We start from the raw sequence: 15880 nt of genomic DNA, 5'->3' as shown, positions 1-15880 counted from the left end.
ATATCTCCAGATTTTGTGATTATAAACTCTATTATGGGCAGGAATTGTGCCTTACCTAAATTTGTATCTTTCCTAGTGACTAGCACTGTGCTCTACCATGTAGCAAGTCCTCAGTAACATATTTGTGGAAATGAATATCTACGTTCTTTTTGATATGAATTAATAATTCACGAAATTTAATTAGAAGATGGTACTTTATTCATTCTCATCAAAATCAGACTCATCTTCTCTCAGATTCTGGTGCAGAGATTCTCAGACTTTCTCGGTTCAAGGCACCTTAGTGTCCCAGTAATTTATTTATTTAGTTTTTTGCAGCACTCTTAGGCCAAAAGAAATTGCCTGACAGCACTGTTTATTACGTAGTTAGCTCCAGACAATAAATACTCATGTCCTAACAACTTAGTAGCCATTTGAAAAAATAATACACATAAATTGAAAGAAAAAAATAATTGTTTTATTTCATTCTCAAATCACAATTACTTACTAGTGGGATAAGTATGCCTGTTGGGCTTCTAAAACCTGGGAATCAGATTAGCCACCATCTACCTTCATTTCTTGTTCCACATTGTTTTTTGCATGCAGTACTTTTTTTTTATCACAGCAACCAACAAAAAGAAATTACAAAAATATGTCACAAACAAGAAAATTTGAGAAGTTACTGGCGTAGCTGAAAGTACAAGTAAACAATAATGTGTGTCAAACATTTGAGAACATCACCTAAAAGAATATAGCGTGATCTAATGTTGAAACTGTGCACCACCTCAAGCCTATACTTCTTCCAGAGACAAATGTTGATCTGTTATTTTTCTCTTTTTCTCTTTAAAATATCCCATGGTGCCCTGAGGTTCTAGTGAACGAATTTCTAGGGACAGGACAACTAGGGCCATGGAGGTGGCTCAAGAATCCTTGGTCCCACCAGCATAGTCAGTGGGCAAAAAAAAAATTGAGAATTTCACTAATCTAAAGGGAAAATACTTTCTATCCTTGCTCCCACAAAACAGTATGCCAAATGAATATTTTTGGGCTCTATTATGGTTCCTTCTTGATGAAAACAGATGAACATTCTCACTGTTTAGCTAACTGTTATGTTATTTTTCCACAGACCAAGCTCTATACCTTGCCGGCCAGTCATGCCTCCAGAGTGTATGAGATTCTGGTCAATCACATTCAGCTTCATTATAAGTACATGTATAGGCTTCCAATTGCCAGCAGCATCAGGCTTAAGGTATGAACTGGCCTCTCAGAGTTAGTGGTGGAGTCCAAATGGGTAACTGAAGGTCTTAGATGAATTAGAGAATGTCTGATGTCCAATTTTGCAGCTACAAGAATGATTGAATGTTCAAAGATAGAAGTCCTGCTTAGCCTACAGGGACTGTACAGTAACGTAGAGCAGGGGGAAGTGTTCCAAGTGATTTTCTTCTTCTCCATGTCCCTTTCCTGCTAATTGCTGTTTGCTACCAATCCCATAACTAGAACTAGGTGTAGATGATATAGAGCATCATCAGCCTGTCACTCCCTTTCATATGAGAAATGTCTTTCTGGTGTGTCTGTTGCACCTAGCAGCTGACTCTTGTAGTGGCAGAGAGAGTGAGGCCTGGAGGAGACGAGGAGATCTCGAAGGTATGCAGTCCTTAGCCACAAATACCTCTGCCCTTGTAATGGCTGGGGTTATATTTTTCAGTAGGTCGTTGCTGAGGCTTTGTCAGTCAAGGGAGGATAGGAAAGGAAATTGTAATCAGAGGCTTCCCAGGCAACTCTGGTCATGAAGCCCATCCCTCCCTGCGATGGGAGCTGATATGTCTAGAAGTACTGGTCAGCATGACAGAAGTTGTGATCCTGCTTTAAGGAAGCAGGATCCTTGAATCCTCTGTTGCTGAGAGATGGGAGTTTGCTGACTTAAGGGTAAGGAGTAGTCCAGTGACTTGTCCACAGGCAAATGCATTAGCAGTGCTTGTAAGAGAACATGGAAGCTCCCCTTTCTGGCTGAAGTTGCCTTCTGTCACCTGGAGCTGAGGTTCCAAACACTAATGAACCTGCCGTGGGTGGTTTGCCCTGTGCTGTATCCATTGAGCCTGGAAGTCAGCAGAATGTGGCCCATTTTGTTCTTGTGTCTTTGAATATTAGTCTTCTCTGAGTTGTCAATTGATTCTCTTCCAGGCCTTTGACTTCCTGCTGCTGCTCCGAGCTGACTCGCTCCATCGTCTTGGCCTTCCCAATAAAGATGGTGTTGTGAGATTTAGCCCCTATTGCCTCTGTGACAACATGTATGTTTCACATCTTGTTGCCTTTCCCCTCAAATGCCAATTTATCTGCCTTCCCAAATTGGTGACTAGCTAGACTTATCATCTTCATTAATTCTGTGCTTTATAAAGGACATGGGTAGAGTAGATGGTGTCTGTTGAGTAACTGAATTCTTAAAACAGGAGGTTTTTACAGCAGTAGCTTTAAGGTTCAGGTTCTGAAGCTCCTGATCTTTCTCTTCCTTTGTTAGATCGATGCTAGTACTAGTGTTAGTTATGCAGATCTTACTCTAGCAGCAGCCACCTGAGGAGGCTGCGTTTCTTCCTGTAAAATCATTGACAGGAGTCCCCCAGGGTGGCTGACCAAGAAAGGGGCCACAGGATCTTTGTTAATGAGTAAGTGCCTGCTGTGTGTACTCCCCACTCTTCTCTCCGGCTCCCCCTTAGAGAACCTGAGAGAGGCTCTGAGAAGAAAACCAGTGGTGGTACCCTCTCTCCACCCACGGGGCCTCCCAGCATTGCAGCGCAGGGTGCGTCTGTCCGTTTGGGCTATTTGCCCTATTCCCGGTTCTTTGGGGTGCTACTTCAGTGTTTGAAGCAGGTAAGTAGCTGTTCCTTTTACCTTTAAACTTAGCTTTTCTTAGTTAAGGAAGCAGTTGAGAGTATGTGTGGCCTATAATTTAGACTTTTGCTTCAGAATAAAAATACGCTCCCTCGTGATTGAAAGTGATCTGGATGGGTTGTCTTCAAAGTTCTTTCTTGGATATTAACTGTACAGGATAAAACTGTACAGAATTGATTGATTTGACGTTACTCAAGAGCATTCCTAAGACTTCAGTGATATTCTGAGGCCCAAGCATTGAGAATCTGTGATTCCTTGTGACATATTTGCTGCTGAATTCACATGTGTAGGAATGTACACTTTTAGAGAGTGTTGTTTGGAAGTGGTGATGGGGTAGGGGAAGGGTCATAATTAAATCTTACCAGGTACTATTTTCGAGTTACGCTGTTGTTTCTGATGGCTGTAAAGTAGCCAAGCGCACTCTTGGTTCTGCAAAGTGTGCAGTAGGCGGGCAGCTGTGTGGTGCAGGGGATAAATGCCTGGAGTCAGGAAGACCTGAGTTCAGAACTGGCATCAGACACTAACTATGTGACCTTGGACAAATCACTTCATGTCTGCTTTCCTCAGTTTCCTCAGCTGTAAGATGAGGATAATAATAACCCTACCTTGGAGAGTTGTAAGAAGCCGATGAGATGATGATTGTAAAGTGCTTAGCCCACAGCCTGGCGTGTAGTGGGGACTGCATCAGTGCTGTTTATGGCTATTATCATTGTTGTGGTTCAGAGCTTACGTGCTGCTAAGGAACCAGTTGTTACTTTTTCTTGGTTGATACTGCTGCCAGAGAGAAAACCAGGCCTGGCGCTCTGGTGAGGGCCCGAGGGGCAGGAAAGGTGGGAGAGGGGGGGGGGGGGGCCTGGGGCAGGGGCCTCACTTGGTGTTGCTCTCATGCAGGTGAATGCTTGCTTATTCACTGCTGGGCAGAGCCAGAAGCACTAGGTCCAGCCAGACTGGGGGGAAGTCAGAAAAGGCTTTTCACTTATTGGATAAGGAGCTTTTGGTTTATAGCCTAATTTCTCTCACCTGGTTCCATTTTCAGGAAGCCTTTTTGTTCTTTCAGTAGTATGGCATTGCATAGGATCATGGGCACTGAGAACAGAAGTCATGATTTTTTAGCAAGCCTACCTCACAGTGAGACCAAGAAAGAGCAGTGCAGGATTTTTAAGTTAATGTCTTTAAACAAAACCTGAAATGATGACACACATTACATCTTTCTCAAAATTTTTTAAATTCTGTATTAACTGTTCCCTTCCTCTCTCTTCCCTAGGAGACTGACTGGAAAGTATTGAAACTGGTTCTTAGTAAGCTGCCTGAGTCCCTCCGATATAAAGTTCTTATTTTCACTTCTTCTTGCAATGTAGACCAGCTCTCCTCTGCTCTCTGCTCAATGGTAATGTTGATCATTTCAGATATCTGTAAGATTTTTTAGCATTTCTTGATGGAAAGGTCTGTGTTGGAGGGGGTCAGGTTGATCCAGTAGATGACTTTTCTTCAGCAGGAAGACTGAGCTCTCGAGGGCAGGCTGCTTAGCAGGGAGCACAAGACAATGGTTCAGAACCCAAGTGCTTTCATTAACAGACCTATGTTGGCTTTGAGCCTTGTTTGAACAGTACCTTCACTGGCAGTCAGAATAAGCCAGGGTGCTCTGATCATAAGGAAGATGCTCTGGGTATAGGCCATTCTTTTCAGAGGGTGAGATGAGCATGCTTATGTCTCGCTACTGTGAGGCAGATCAGTTGAACTCGAACGTGTACTGTATGAGGACCAATACAAAGAGTAGACATATTTAACCTGGAGATATTTATAACAATTGTTGAGGAAACAGTTTGAAAGGTCGTCATGTGAAAGGGATTAGATTTGTTCTGCTTGGCCCCAGAGGACTAAATGAGAACTGTCAGGATGCCACAGAGAGACAGATTTAGACTTGGTGTAGGTAAAAAACTTACTAACAAAGTTGTTTGAAAATAGAACAAGTTGTCTTTGGAGTTAGTGAGTACCCTGTTCCTAGAAGTTTTTAAAGACATGACACTTTCCAGGTTATGTCATAGAGGAAATTCAAGCTTCAGATAAGCATTGGATTAGATGACCTTAGATATCCTTTCCAGTTCTAGCACTGTGAGTCAGAAGCCTAAACCTGGCTTGACTTCAAATTGACCTGCCTTGCAGAATGACCAAAGGGATTGTTTGAAAGCAATTTAGCAAGTTTCCCTTTTGAGCCTTGCTTTTTCTAGCGATCTTTGCTTCTGGGCTGATTTTGGCAGCCACTTTCTGGATAGAGCACATGCTGTACCTGTCACCTCTCACCCTTCAAAGGGAATTTATGCCCTGCTGGAGCCTGGTAGTATTGGTAACATTGCAACCCTTGGTGAGAAAAGACTTATATCCTAGGGCTCTGATTCTTCTCATGCCTTAAAATCCAGCTGCTTTCCCCTGCCCAGCTTGTCCACCCCTGAAATCTGTGCCATCAATATTTTGGGGGATGTGCGCTAATGAGGACATGTCCCCTATTAGCTTTCAGATAAAAAGACTCCTGAGCGACTCTGTGGCACGCCTGATGGCTTTTCTCGGACAGACCTACACTTGGCTGTGGTTCCAGTACTGACAGCATTGATCTCTTATCATAACTATCTGGATAAAACTAAACAGGTACAAAATGGGATGGAGTTTGTAGGAGAGAAATAATTTAACTTCAAAGTCACTTGAATCACAGCTCAGATTAAATGAACCCCAACATTCTCCCCTCTGCCACCCCTCCCCCCCACTTGTTCCCATGGCAGCTTTGTGTTTAGGTGCTAGAAAGCACAGCCTTTGCTTCTGCAGATGGACCTGACCCTCCTTCTCCCCATCCTCTTGTGTGACAGGTTGACCTCTGCCTCTTGAAAAACTTTCTGGTGGATGGGTACTACTTGATCCTTTCTGATAAAACCCAGCTTTGGCAAGAGAACTATAATCTCCCATCCTGAAAGATGTTGCCTTTACCAATGTTTGGCTTTATAAAACCATTTGATTTTAGAAAATGTCCACCTTTAGCTACAACATGCTTGGAGAGCCTGAAGTTGTTAAAATGAAGAACCTTCAGAAAAGTGAAGTGATTATGTCCTCCCTTTTTGTGTTTCAAGTCCTTGACCCTTCTGTCTCCTTCCAGCGGGAGATGGTGTATTGCTTGGAGCATGGTCTCATTTACCGGTGTGCCAGCCAGTGTGTTGTGGCACTGTCAGTGTGCAGTGTAGAAATGCCAGATGTCATCATCAAAGCCTTGCCAGTCCTGATTGTGAAGCTCACTCACATTTCAGCAACAGCCAACATGGCCATCCCGCTCCTGGAATTCCTTTCAAGTAAGTGGTGTGAGGAGCAGGACAGAACAAATGTCTTCCTGATGCTGTCTTGAGGCTCATGTTCATCAGGATCGTGGTCCAAAACATCCGTTTTTGAGGTGCTGAGGGCTCGCATCAAGCGGCAGTGTTGACCTCAGAGCTTTTGAGACTTATCTGCTGAATGCGTGGTGTGCCTCCTGTTCCTGCCTGTGTTCCCTTGGTCTAGAACAGCCTTTCACACTTACTTCATGTAGTACCTTTATACCTTTATACCACCTGTGGAGTATTGTGCGTTGTAATCACCTTTGTTTGTGCGTTGCCTCCTTGCTATACTGTCAGCCTAATGGGGGCAGGGGAAATTTCTCTAACTTGAGATCTTTTCTAGCACAGGGCTGTCTACACTCTACTTAATGCTTTTAAAATGTCTTTCTGAATGACTTTGGAACACTTTGAACCTCCTTGGCTGGGAATACTTTTGTTGGCTTTTGAAGACTAGCTAAGACATCACCATCACAAGCGTGCAGATGTGTGCATATAGTTGTGTATGTTTATGTGTGCATCAGTGTGTACTGGTTGTATGTACACACCACACATCCTCTCATTACCAGCAGCTTTGGGCCAGCCATGGCTTTGTGGTTCCCATTTGATGAGTTAAGGCCCAGATTTCCTGACCCCCTTTTTTCTCCTATCATGTTTCAGCTTTAGCCAGGTTGCCTCACCTCTACAGGAACTTTGCTGCCGAGCAGTATGCAAGTGTGTTTGCCATCTCCCTGCCATACACAAACCCTTCCAAGTAAGTTCCTTGCTGTGCTTGCTACAGCCTGTGAGGTGCATCTATTATAAATTCAGCTGCCATGCTTTTTCTCTGGAAATAGCATTTCTGAGTATCTACAGTTGGAAGACCCACCTTAATGTTAAGAATAAATGATTTGCCAAAATTTACATACTGCTTAGCCCTTTAGAAACTGGTTATAACTTTTGCATCTCTAGTTTGCTTTTGGAAATTCTTAAATGCTTTTTATTCTTGATTGCTAAGACTAACCTCCAATTCTTTCCTTACTTCCCTCCTTTCTTAGGTTCAATCAGTATATCGTATGCCTGGCTCATCATGTTATAGCTATGTGGTTCATCAGATGTCGCTTGCCCTTCCGAAAAGACTTTGTTCCCTATATCACCAAGGTATAGCTATTTCCTAGTCCCCAAGTATGTGTAATGCCCTATCCATGCCAGAACAGCCCACACCACTGAGTACAGCTAAGGGATTGCTAGAGAGGGGTAGTAGATGGGAAAGTGGTATTTGAGAAGAGTGGGTGTTCTAGGGCCCATGGGTATGTATCATGCCATAATTCTGCTGAGCCAGATTGAGGTATTTTGATGGTTCTCTCTAGTGCTCAGCCTCCTGCGGCCCACATTCCCCTTCTCTGAACTGGATAGTTGGAGTGCTGATGAGTGTATTTAATTAGCACAGTCTGATCAGACTGAGCTGCCATTATTTTAGAGTCCATGACCTACAAGTGTTCTCAGAAAATGCAGTTAATGGCTGAAAATAGAGATGTGGATGAAGCCATATAGCTTGGGAGGAGCAGTCCTTATTAATGAACAATCATCAGGTGTTTTCTGTGTCAGTGTTAAAGTCATGCTCTCCTTCTATAGGGTTTACGCTCCAACGTTCTTCTGTCTTTTGATGACACCCCTGAGAAGGACAGCTTCAGAGCTCGGAGCACGAGCCTTAATGAGAGGCCCAAAAGGTAAAGGAATCTCCCTTGGGGGTGGGGAGGGGAGGTCGTTGTGTGACCTGGTCTTCTCTGTATAGATTGAGAGGACCAGAGCGGTGACTTTGCGTCTCGTTGTGTGTTTAGTAGCCTGAAAAGAGAATCATAATCTAAGTTGCCTGCATTGTATATATAGAGATGCAGAAAGTGTTTGACTGAAAGCAATCCCCTGTGCGTGAGACCCTGAAGCTTCTGAGAAGATGGCCAGCGCAGTACTCAGGGAATTGTCCCGTGCTGAGATGCCTAGTATTTTATTGTGTGCCACAAAGTTAAAACGCCCCCAATTTGAGCTAACACACCACCTCTGCTTTTCTAAAGCTTAGGTGATGTTGCCTAAGGCACCCCATAAAGGGGTGCCCGAAGGGTAGCTCTCCTGACTTCTCTTCTGAGACATGGGAGGTGCTCCCATAGGGCTGAGCCTTGGGTTAGTGTAAGCAGAAAGCCGCCCTGCCCTTCTTCAGTGATGCAGAAAAACCACAGCCAGTCTGGCTAAAGCTGAAAACCAGAGCAAGGAAGACGTATGGGGCTGTGAATACTTTCCCTTTCCCAAGTCATAAAAGTTCCCAGATCGGGCCCTTTGGCCCTGCCTTGGAATGTGTCTGGAAAGGGGCCAGCTGGCCAGTGCCCTGGCGCTCTCTGCCCTGGCTGTCCATTCTACTCTGACTAGGGAAGATGCTTGCCTTTGTCATCAAAGCTCCTCTCCCCCCTTCCAGATTGGCAGTGAGGCTTTGGCCACTCCTTTTAGTTCTCATTTGCATTTCATTCGACATTCCCTTCCTGCTCCCTTCTGCCTCCCCTCTCTGCCCCAAGCTTTTTTTGCCCTTAATAGGTTGGAATACTGCATTTGGAGGTATGACCAGGTTGTTTTGGGATAAGCTTGAGAAGATTCTCTAAAAGCCATAAAGCTTGGCAAGGGGCGTGGGCCTCATTGTGACTTGATGGGCAGCCAAGGCAGGACGCTCATTTCCAGTCATCTTGGGTCCCTGCCTAGGAACTAGCCTAATGAGCCTTCTACTCCAGTATGTCCCTCCATTAGGGTGCTAGCATTTCTCTTCATGGTAAGGAGCCTGGGCCTTCAAAGCTTGTCTGACTCCAAAGTTTGGTCCTAAGTCTTAAAATGTTTCCCTGGTCAGTGCAGTGTCGTATTCCATCGCTCATTCTGACCCATGCCTGTTTAATTTGTACTAACGTCATTTGTTTTTATGCCATGTGTTCAATCTTTTGTGTTTCCTTGGTCATGTTACAAAATGTATTTTATGCCTTTGTATTTTTCCCTTTTTTTGCAATAACTTTCCTTTTGGCACGTTTCTTTGTTTTGTTGGCCTCACCCTCGGGGATATCCCCATCTTGACCCTGTGAACTGTGACCTTTCAACTTCATTCCTCCAATGGTTCCTTCCCTTCCTGTGAGCTGTGCAATCATCATTCTTTGGGGCTTGGTGCTTCCTCACCTAGTAGTTTAAGGATAGCCAAACCCCCCAAGCAAGGCTTGAATAACTCTCCTCCCGTGAAGGAATTCAAAGAGAGCTCTGCAGTTGATGCCTTCCGGTCCCGCAGCATCAGTGTGTCTGAACATGTGGTTCGCAGGTAGTGGTGCTTTCATAGGGAGGGGGGCGCACACCCTGGAGCTTGGCCCTTGCAAAGTGTTGCGGCTGGGGTGGGGGCAGTGGTGCATGGGGGCTTCTTGCATGTCTTCATAGAAGGTAGAAACTAGAGGTCTCCTGGATACTAGTTCTGGAGGGTCACAGAGTATGTGGTTGGGCATGGTCCAGGCTGTAGTCTGTTGGGGCTTTACCAGCAAGAATGCACCCCCTCTTGCAGAGGAGAGCCTGACAGTGAAGGATAAAAAGGTTGCATTCTGTTCCAAACACTCATAAAAGAAGATGGGCATGGGGGCACGTTGATGAATCACTGCCTTGGGGAGGGCCCCGCCTCTCACAGAACCAGAGGCCTGGGCAGAAGTGTCTTCAAGGCCTACTTCCATGGAGCGAGAATTAGCATTTGATATTTTCAACCAGCTGAGAGATTGTCCAATGGAAAAGGGGGTCTCTTGATCCTTTGCTGTTTGACCTTTTCCCTCAATGTCAGGTCCTCTGAGTGTTGTTCAAAAAAAGTCTATGTTGTGTATTATAAGCCTAGCAGGATACAGCAGTAGTGTTGTCTAGCTATGCATGTGTGTGCATGTGTGTGTGAGCACATGCACGTGTGTATACGTGCATGTACGCACATCCTTGGGAGAAGTCTAAACATTCTTTGTACTTGGGCTTTATCCAGGCTTGTTCTTTCCCTGCCATTGTCTTTCTGTGTCAAAGACATGGCTAAAAACATTCACTCAGAGGGAGATTAGCAAGAAGGGTATCTGGAAGGTTTTCTCAAAAGTATTTACATAATAGAAAGTGCCCTGATTGGTACAGTAAGAACAGATCTACCTCCTCTGTCTCCTGTGGAAAATGCCCCCTCAGAGCTGCAGGGATGCCTACTGCCTTGACCTGGGATTTGAACCTGTATTACAAATGACTAGTACTCACATCTTGTTGCCTTTTCCACTTCTGTCCCATTCCCCCCCCCAGTCCATTCCATCTGAATGAGACCTTGGTATGGCTCTGTTATTAAGCATGATGTCTCTTCTACTACCTTCATACAGGTAAAAGCAGTAACTCACATTTCTGTAGCATCTTAAGGTTTGCAAAGCATTTCCCTTTCCCTCATAAAACCTCTGTGAGGTAGGCAGTACAAGTGATATTAGCCTTAGTTTACAGAAAAGTAAATTGAGGCTCAGAGATGAAGGGATCGGTCCAGAACCACAGAGCTAATCAGTGTGATAGCTGGAACCCAAACACACTTCTTGTGACTCCCAAAGACCAGTGTTCTTTCTACTGTGCTGCAAAAGAGCATGAAGTTGTTGAGATGAAACATCTCCAATGACCTAGTGTACATTTTAATTTCTGTTCTAAGAAATTTCTTTATCTAAATGCAAAGTTTGTTTTAAGGATCTTTGAATTTTCCTTTCTAGTAGTTATGGCAGCAAAAGATGTTTTTTGCATCATAGATATGTGAGTCAAACAAGACATTGTTTTGCTTCTGAGGAAATAGGCCCCTGTATAGGAACTAAGTCTGAATGTGGATGGGCACTGCCTGTGACCTGACCTGTTGTCAGTGTCTTCAGCACTGACATGGTGAAGGCAGGATTGCTTATGTCAATCAAACACTGGTTTTGTGTGCAGAATGCAATCTTTTGTTAATGAATGTACTCCAGAGTTCTGATTCTTGTGCATGACTAAACCTCTTTCTGCGATTAAAATGATTATCAAACTTTAACAATGTGCTTCACTGAGATTTGACACCCTGCCTCACATCTCTCCTAAAGTCTGTTGTCTAGCTTGGGTCCCTGGACCTTCTAGGATCAGCCTTTTCCTTTACTCTCTGGGATGATGCAGTTGGTGCTAACTTGCAAAGATGGGATCAATCAGAGAGTGTGCCCTGTGGTTTGGCTCTTTATGGGCATGGCCAGAGGGCCCTCCCCCTAAGCCCATGCATGCATTACAGCTTTAAGCCAGGTGGCAGGCAGTGTGTCATGGTGTGTCCTTGCCCTCCTGACTTAACTTCTGTGGCTCTTTTTTTCAGCAGGATACAGACATCCATCACTAGCTCTAGTTTGGGCTCTGCAGATGAGAATTCAATGGCTCAGGCTGATGATAACCTAAAAAACCTTCACCTGGAACTCACAGAAACTTGCTTGGATATGATGGCCAGATATGTCTTTTCCAACTTCACAGCAGTACCAAAGAGGTAGGAATCAGCAAATGGTCTTTGGCAAAGTCAGAATTGAAATGAATGTGTGAAATGAAAATGTGATTTAGTTTAGTGAAAACTAAATCTAGCCATACCACCCCACCCCTTCTCCCCCACTTCCCTTATTAGAAAGCAGAGACAGGTATACATTTGATGCCATTGTTTTTACTTACTTGGTAGTAGGGACTTTTAAAACTCAGTCCATTTTCCAATAAACGTTTTTCTGAGTAGAGTGGTGATAAACTTGTCCCACTGGCATTATCTAGATGACTTTGCCCAGGTGTCCCAGAGAATTATGGTAGTTGTAGTCACACTGTGACTTCTGAACTTCAGAATTGGGAGGGATTTGGGGGCCCACCCATACCTGAACAAAAGTCCCTTGATCTTATTTATGACATAACCAACAAGTGGTCATTCCACCTTATATTTGCAGAGTGGGCTATTCTCTTGTAGTCCCAAAACACCAAATCCCTAGAAACAGAATTTCTCTCTCAAAGGTTTTAGGAAATATCCTTCCATACTCTCTGGGTTTTTGTCTTTACAGGTCTCCTGTGGGAGAATTTCTTCTTGCTGGAGGGAGAACCAAAACCTGGCTGGTTGGGAACAAGCTAGTAACTGTAACGACAAGCGTTGGCACTGGGACCAGGTCCCTGCTTGGTTTGGATTCTGGGGAGCTGCATAATACTGAATCGAGGTAGCTTGGAAAGATGCCATTTTTCCTGTTATCATTTGAGTAAAAGGCATTTATTAAGTGCCTACTCTATGTGGCCAGGCACCATTTTAGACACTGGGGATAAAAACGCAAAAAATGAAATAAGCATACTCTCAACAAGCTTCCATTTTAACAGAAGTGATCACTTTTTAGCACCTAACATTTCATATTACTCAGATGCCTCACCCACTTTCTCCTCTGGTGTACTGTCTTACAGGGAAAGCTGTCCCTTCTCATTGTCAAGGCAAATCCCTCTCTATGTACAAGTAATCCCATTCCTTTCTTCCTTCTCCAGAAGATCATCTCTTCTGTTATCTTCACTCTTATGAGACTTCCATCTCTCCGCATCTACTCACTGCTTCCTTACAACCTACAAACGTGCTCATCACCCGCCCCCCCCCCCCCCCCCCCGCTCCAGAAGCCCTCATTTGACTCATCCCTTCCTGCTAGCTGTCATCCTGTGTCTCTTCTCCCTTTCATGTCTGAAGTCCTCAAGGAGTCTGTCTGCCACCTTGCCTCCTCTGCCTGTCCTTGCATTCTCTTCTTAAGTCTTTGCAGTCTGGTTTCCAATCTCATTATTCAACTGAAACTGCTTTCTCCAAAGTTACCAATGATTTCTCAAATCATCAGATCTGATTAACGGCCTTGTCTCAATTCTTATCCTTCTTGACCTCTTGGTAGCCTTTGGATATCGCCAATCTTCCTCTTCTCATCTATTAATCTCTTTTCCTGAGGTTTTTATAACACTGCTTGCTCCTGGTTCTTTTACCTGTCTCACTGTTTTTTCTTAACCTCCTTTGTTGGAACTTCACCTAGGTCACATATGCTAACTTTGGGTGTCCCCCAAGGCTCTCTTGGAACCTCTTCTCTTTTCTCTCTGTACTGCTTTACCTGATGATCTCATCAGCTGTCATGGGTTAAACTGTCATCTCTCTGCAGGTGATTCTCAGATCTTTTTTGTCTAACCCTAATCTCTCTCTACTGACCTCCAGTTGAGCATCTCCAGCTACCTCTTAGATATCTTGAATTAAGTGTTCTGTAGACATCCTAAATGTGGTGTGTCCAAAACATTATCTCTCTTCCCTTTTGCTAACTATCATATTCCTATGGAGCTACCACCATTCTTTCCATCACCCAGGCTTATAACGTAGGTGTCATCCTCAACTCCTTACTCTCTGCCACCCTCCTCCCCTGCCAGTGTCCAGTCTGTTGCTAAGGCCTCTTGATTTCATCACTGCAACATTTCTTGAATATGCCCTCTTCTTTCCTCCAACACTGCCATCCCTTTAGTGCAGACCCTCATCACCTCATGCCTAGACCAGCCTGCTAGTGGGTCTGCCTGCCTCAGCTCCCCACTCCAGCCCATCCTCCATTCATCCACTAAAGGGGTTGTCCCCTCCTCCGCGCCCCCCCTTGTCCAATCAACTCCAGTGGCTTCTTATTATGTCCAGGATTAAATGTAAAATCCTCTTTTTGACTTTTAAAGCTTCCCTAACAGCCCCTCCTACCTTTCCAGTCTTCTTTCACATTCCACAGGTTCTGCTGTTCAGTGGCACTGGCCTCCTGGCTGTTTGTGACACATGATTCTCCATCTTTTGACTCAAGATGTTGTCACTGACCGTGTCCCATACCTGGAACTTATTCCTTCCTCATTTCAGCCTCTAAACTTTTCTGATTTTCTTCAAGTCTTAGCTAAAGTCTCACCTTTTACAAGAAACATTTCCTTGTCCTCCTTAATCTTAGTTTCTTCCCTTCAAGATTCTCTCCAGTTTACCTGTACATATCTTTTTTGTACATAACTGTTTACATGTTTCTTCCCCCCTTAGACTGTGAGCTCCTTAAGAGCAGCAACTATTTTTTGCCATTCTTTGTATTCCCAGTGCTTGACATAATACTTGGCGCACAGTAAGTCTTTAATAAATGTTTGTTGATTGACTGACCTAATTGCTGTCAAGCTAGTTTACACTGTTTTATTCTTGATAATGCATATGTGTTTGTATGTTTCTTAGCATAGATCCCAGTTTGCAAGTGAGACAGACAAAGGAAGCACCAGCCAAGTTGGAGTCCCAGGCTGGCCAGCAAGTTTGCCGGGGATCTCGAGATCGTGTTCGATCTATGTCAGGTAAGCTACTTTTTTTCTTCTTTCTTTCTTTCCTGACTTAGATGGGTGCAGATGCCCAGTTCTTCCATAAAGAGGGGTGCTCTGCAGTGCCAGCTGCAATGAAGATCAGTAAAGAAGTGTGGGATCGATACAAGGATTGTCTGAGAATTCATTGGGCTCCGATCATGACAACTCCTGGTGCTTCCTGGGAAATCATCCCTCTGATTTCACCGTCTGAAATGAAGACAGGCTCCTTTGACCTTGTGTTTCATGCTTCTTAAAGCTGCCATTGTGTGTGGCAGCCTACGTATCCCATCTTCCAGCTCTAAAAGTCTTTGGTTCATTTTTTTATTGTGATGTTTCCCAAGAAATTCTCTGGCAAAAAGAAACTCAGATGTGCTTGTACTCTGGTCTGTAAAGCATCTCTCTTTTTCTCTCTGGTAATTTGAGAAGTGAACCTTTGGGTAGGGCCTGTGGTTGTAAGTGCTCCTTTTTCCTGGAAGCAGCACAACTTCCTTCATTTCATTCTTTAGCCTCAGGTTTCCTGAGCCTGTCCATGGGAATGTTAGCCAGTAGAGCAATAGGCCATCATGGAGAGAGAAAGGCCCTTCTCCTTTTTTCCCCATTATAATTTGATGTCTCTTGCGTGGCAAGAATACTAGGCATGTGGGATCCTAGTGCTTGTCTGCGTGGCAATGGCTAATAGATTTAAAGGTATATATTTCCTGAAGTTGCTTGGCAAATTGGTACCACTCATTGGTTGGCTGTGTTCATCTCTTGACATGTAACACAGTTTTTCTTTTCTTCCTATTACCAGGCGGCCACGCTCTCCGGGTCAATGCCTTGGATACTCCAACCTCGCACTTCCCAAGCAGTCCTGCTTCTCCAGGGTTACAGAGCACACCCACCACTCGGACAGAGAAGGCTTCAGCCAGTGCCCAGACCCCTTTACAGAAAGGAAAGACCAACCTGGCTGCCTATGTGCCCCTCCTCACCCAGGGTTGGGCTGAGATCCTGGTCCGGAGGCCCACAGGTATTCCCTTGTCCTTGCCAAAGTATAGCTTTCTGGCTTATCCTCACATTAGCAGGTGCCTGCCTCCTGGTTGGTTCTTTCACTGACAGAACTGGGTCACAGCTTATTCTGCCAGGACCCTAAACTGTTAGCTTCCTCCCGGGAAGTTAGGAGAATAATATTCCAAAAGAGGGTTGATACTGGAATACCAGGTATTGGTTTATTATGGAGCTGTGCACATATTCACTGGGATACTCAGACCTACAAGGCAGTGAGTGAAGAGATCCCAAGAAACCCTGGTCAGGTATGAGGTTTGGGT

The 15880-nt window shown here is 44.5% G+C and overlaps 1 protein-coding gene across 9 annotated transcripts in view; it reads left to right on the top strand.

The window, feature by feature from the left end:
* Nucleotides 1-15880, top strand: part of TSC2 (TSC complex subunit 2) — a 56801-nt gene that overhangs the window by 28068 nt on the left and 12853 nt on the right. For 3 of the 9 annotated variants that reach the window (XR_011965130.1, XM_072599526.1, XM_072599521.1), the window contains exons 17-30: nt 1103-1225; nt 2158-2264; nt 2688-2841; nt 4127-4249; nt 5371-5505; nt 6005-6194; nt 6873-6966; nt 7250-7352; nt 7827-7921; nt 9400-9531; nt 11569-11733; nt 12281-12430; nt 14458-14570; nt 15367-15582. Coding sequence is in view for 8 of the 9 variants with exons in the window: in XM_072599526.1 (XP_072455627.1) it covers nt 1103-1225; nt 2158-2264; nt 2688-2841; nt 4127-4249; nt 5371-5505; nt 6005-6194; nt 6873-6966; nt 7250-7352; nt 7827-7921; nt 9400-9531; nt 11569-11733; nt 12281-12430; nt 14458-14570; nt 15367-15582 (1900 nt within the window). In the remaining variant the exon portion in view is untranslated. The remainder of the gene's footprint in view (nt 1-1102; nt 1226-2157; nt 2265-2687; nt 2842-4126; nt 4250-5370; nt 5506-6004; nt 6195-6872; nt 6967-7249; nt 7353-7826; nt 7922-9399; nt 9532-11568; nt 11734-12280; nt 12431-14457; nt 14571-15366; nt 15583-15880) is intronic. The other 6 variants (XM_072599522.1, XM_072599531.1, XM_072599525.1 and 3 more) reach the window with 5 other exon arrangements.

This window comes from Notamacropus eugenii, chromosome 1 (genome assembly GCF_028372415.1).
Source record: "Notamacropus eugenii isolate mMacEug1 chromosome 1, mMacEug1.pri_v2, whole genome shotgun sequence".
Lineage (NCBI taxonomy): Eukaryota > Metazoa > Chordata > Mammalia > Diprotodontia > Macropodidae > Notamacropus > Notamacropus eugenii.
The sequence above is the reverse complement of the archived record's forward strand: the minus strand, read 5'-3'. Positions and strand labels throughout refer to the sequence as shown.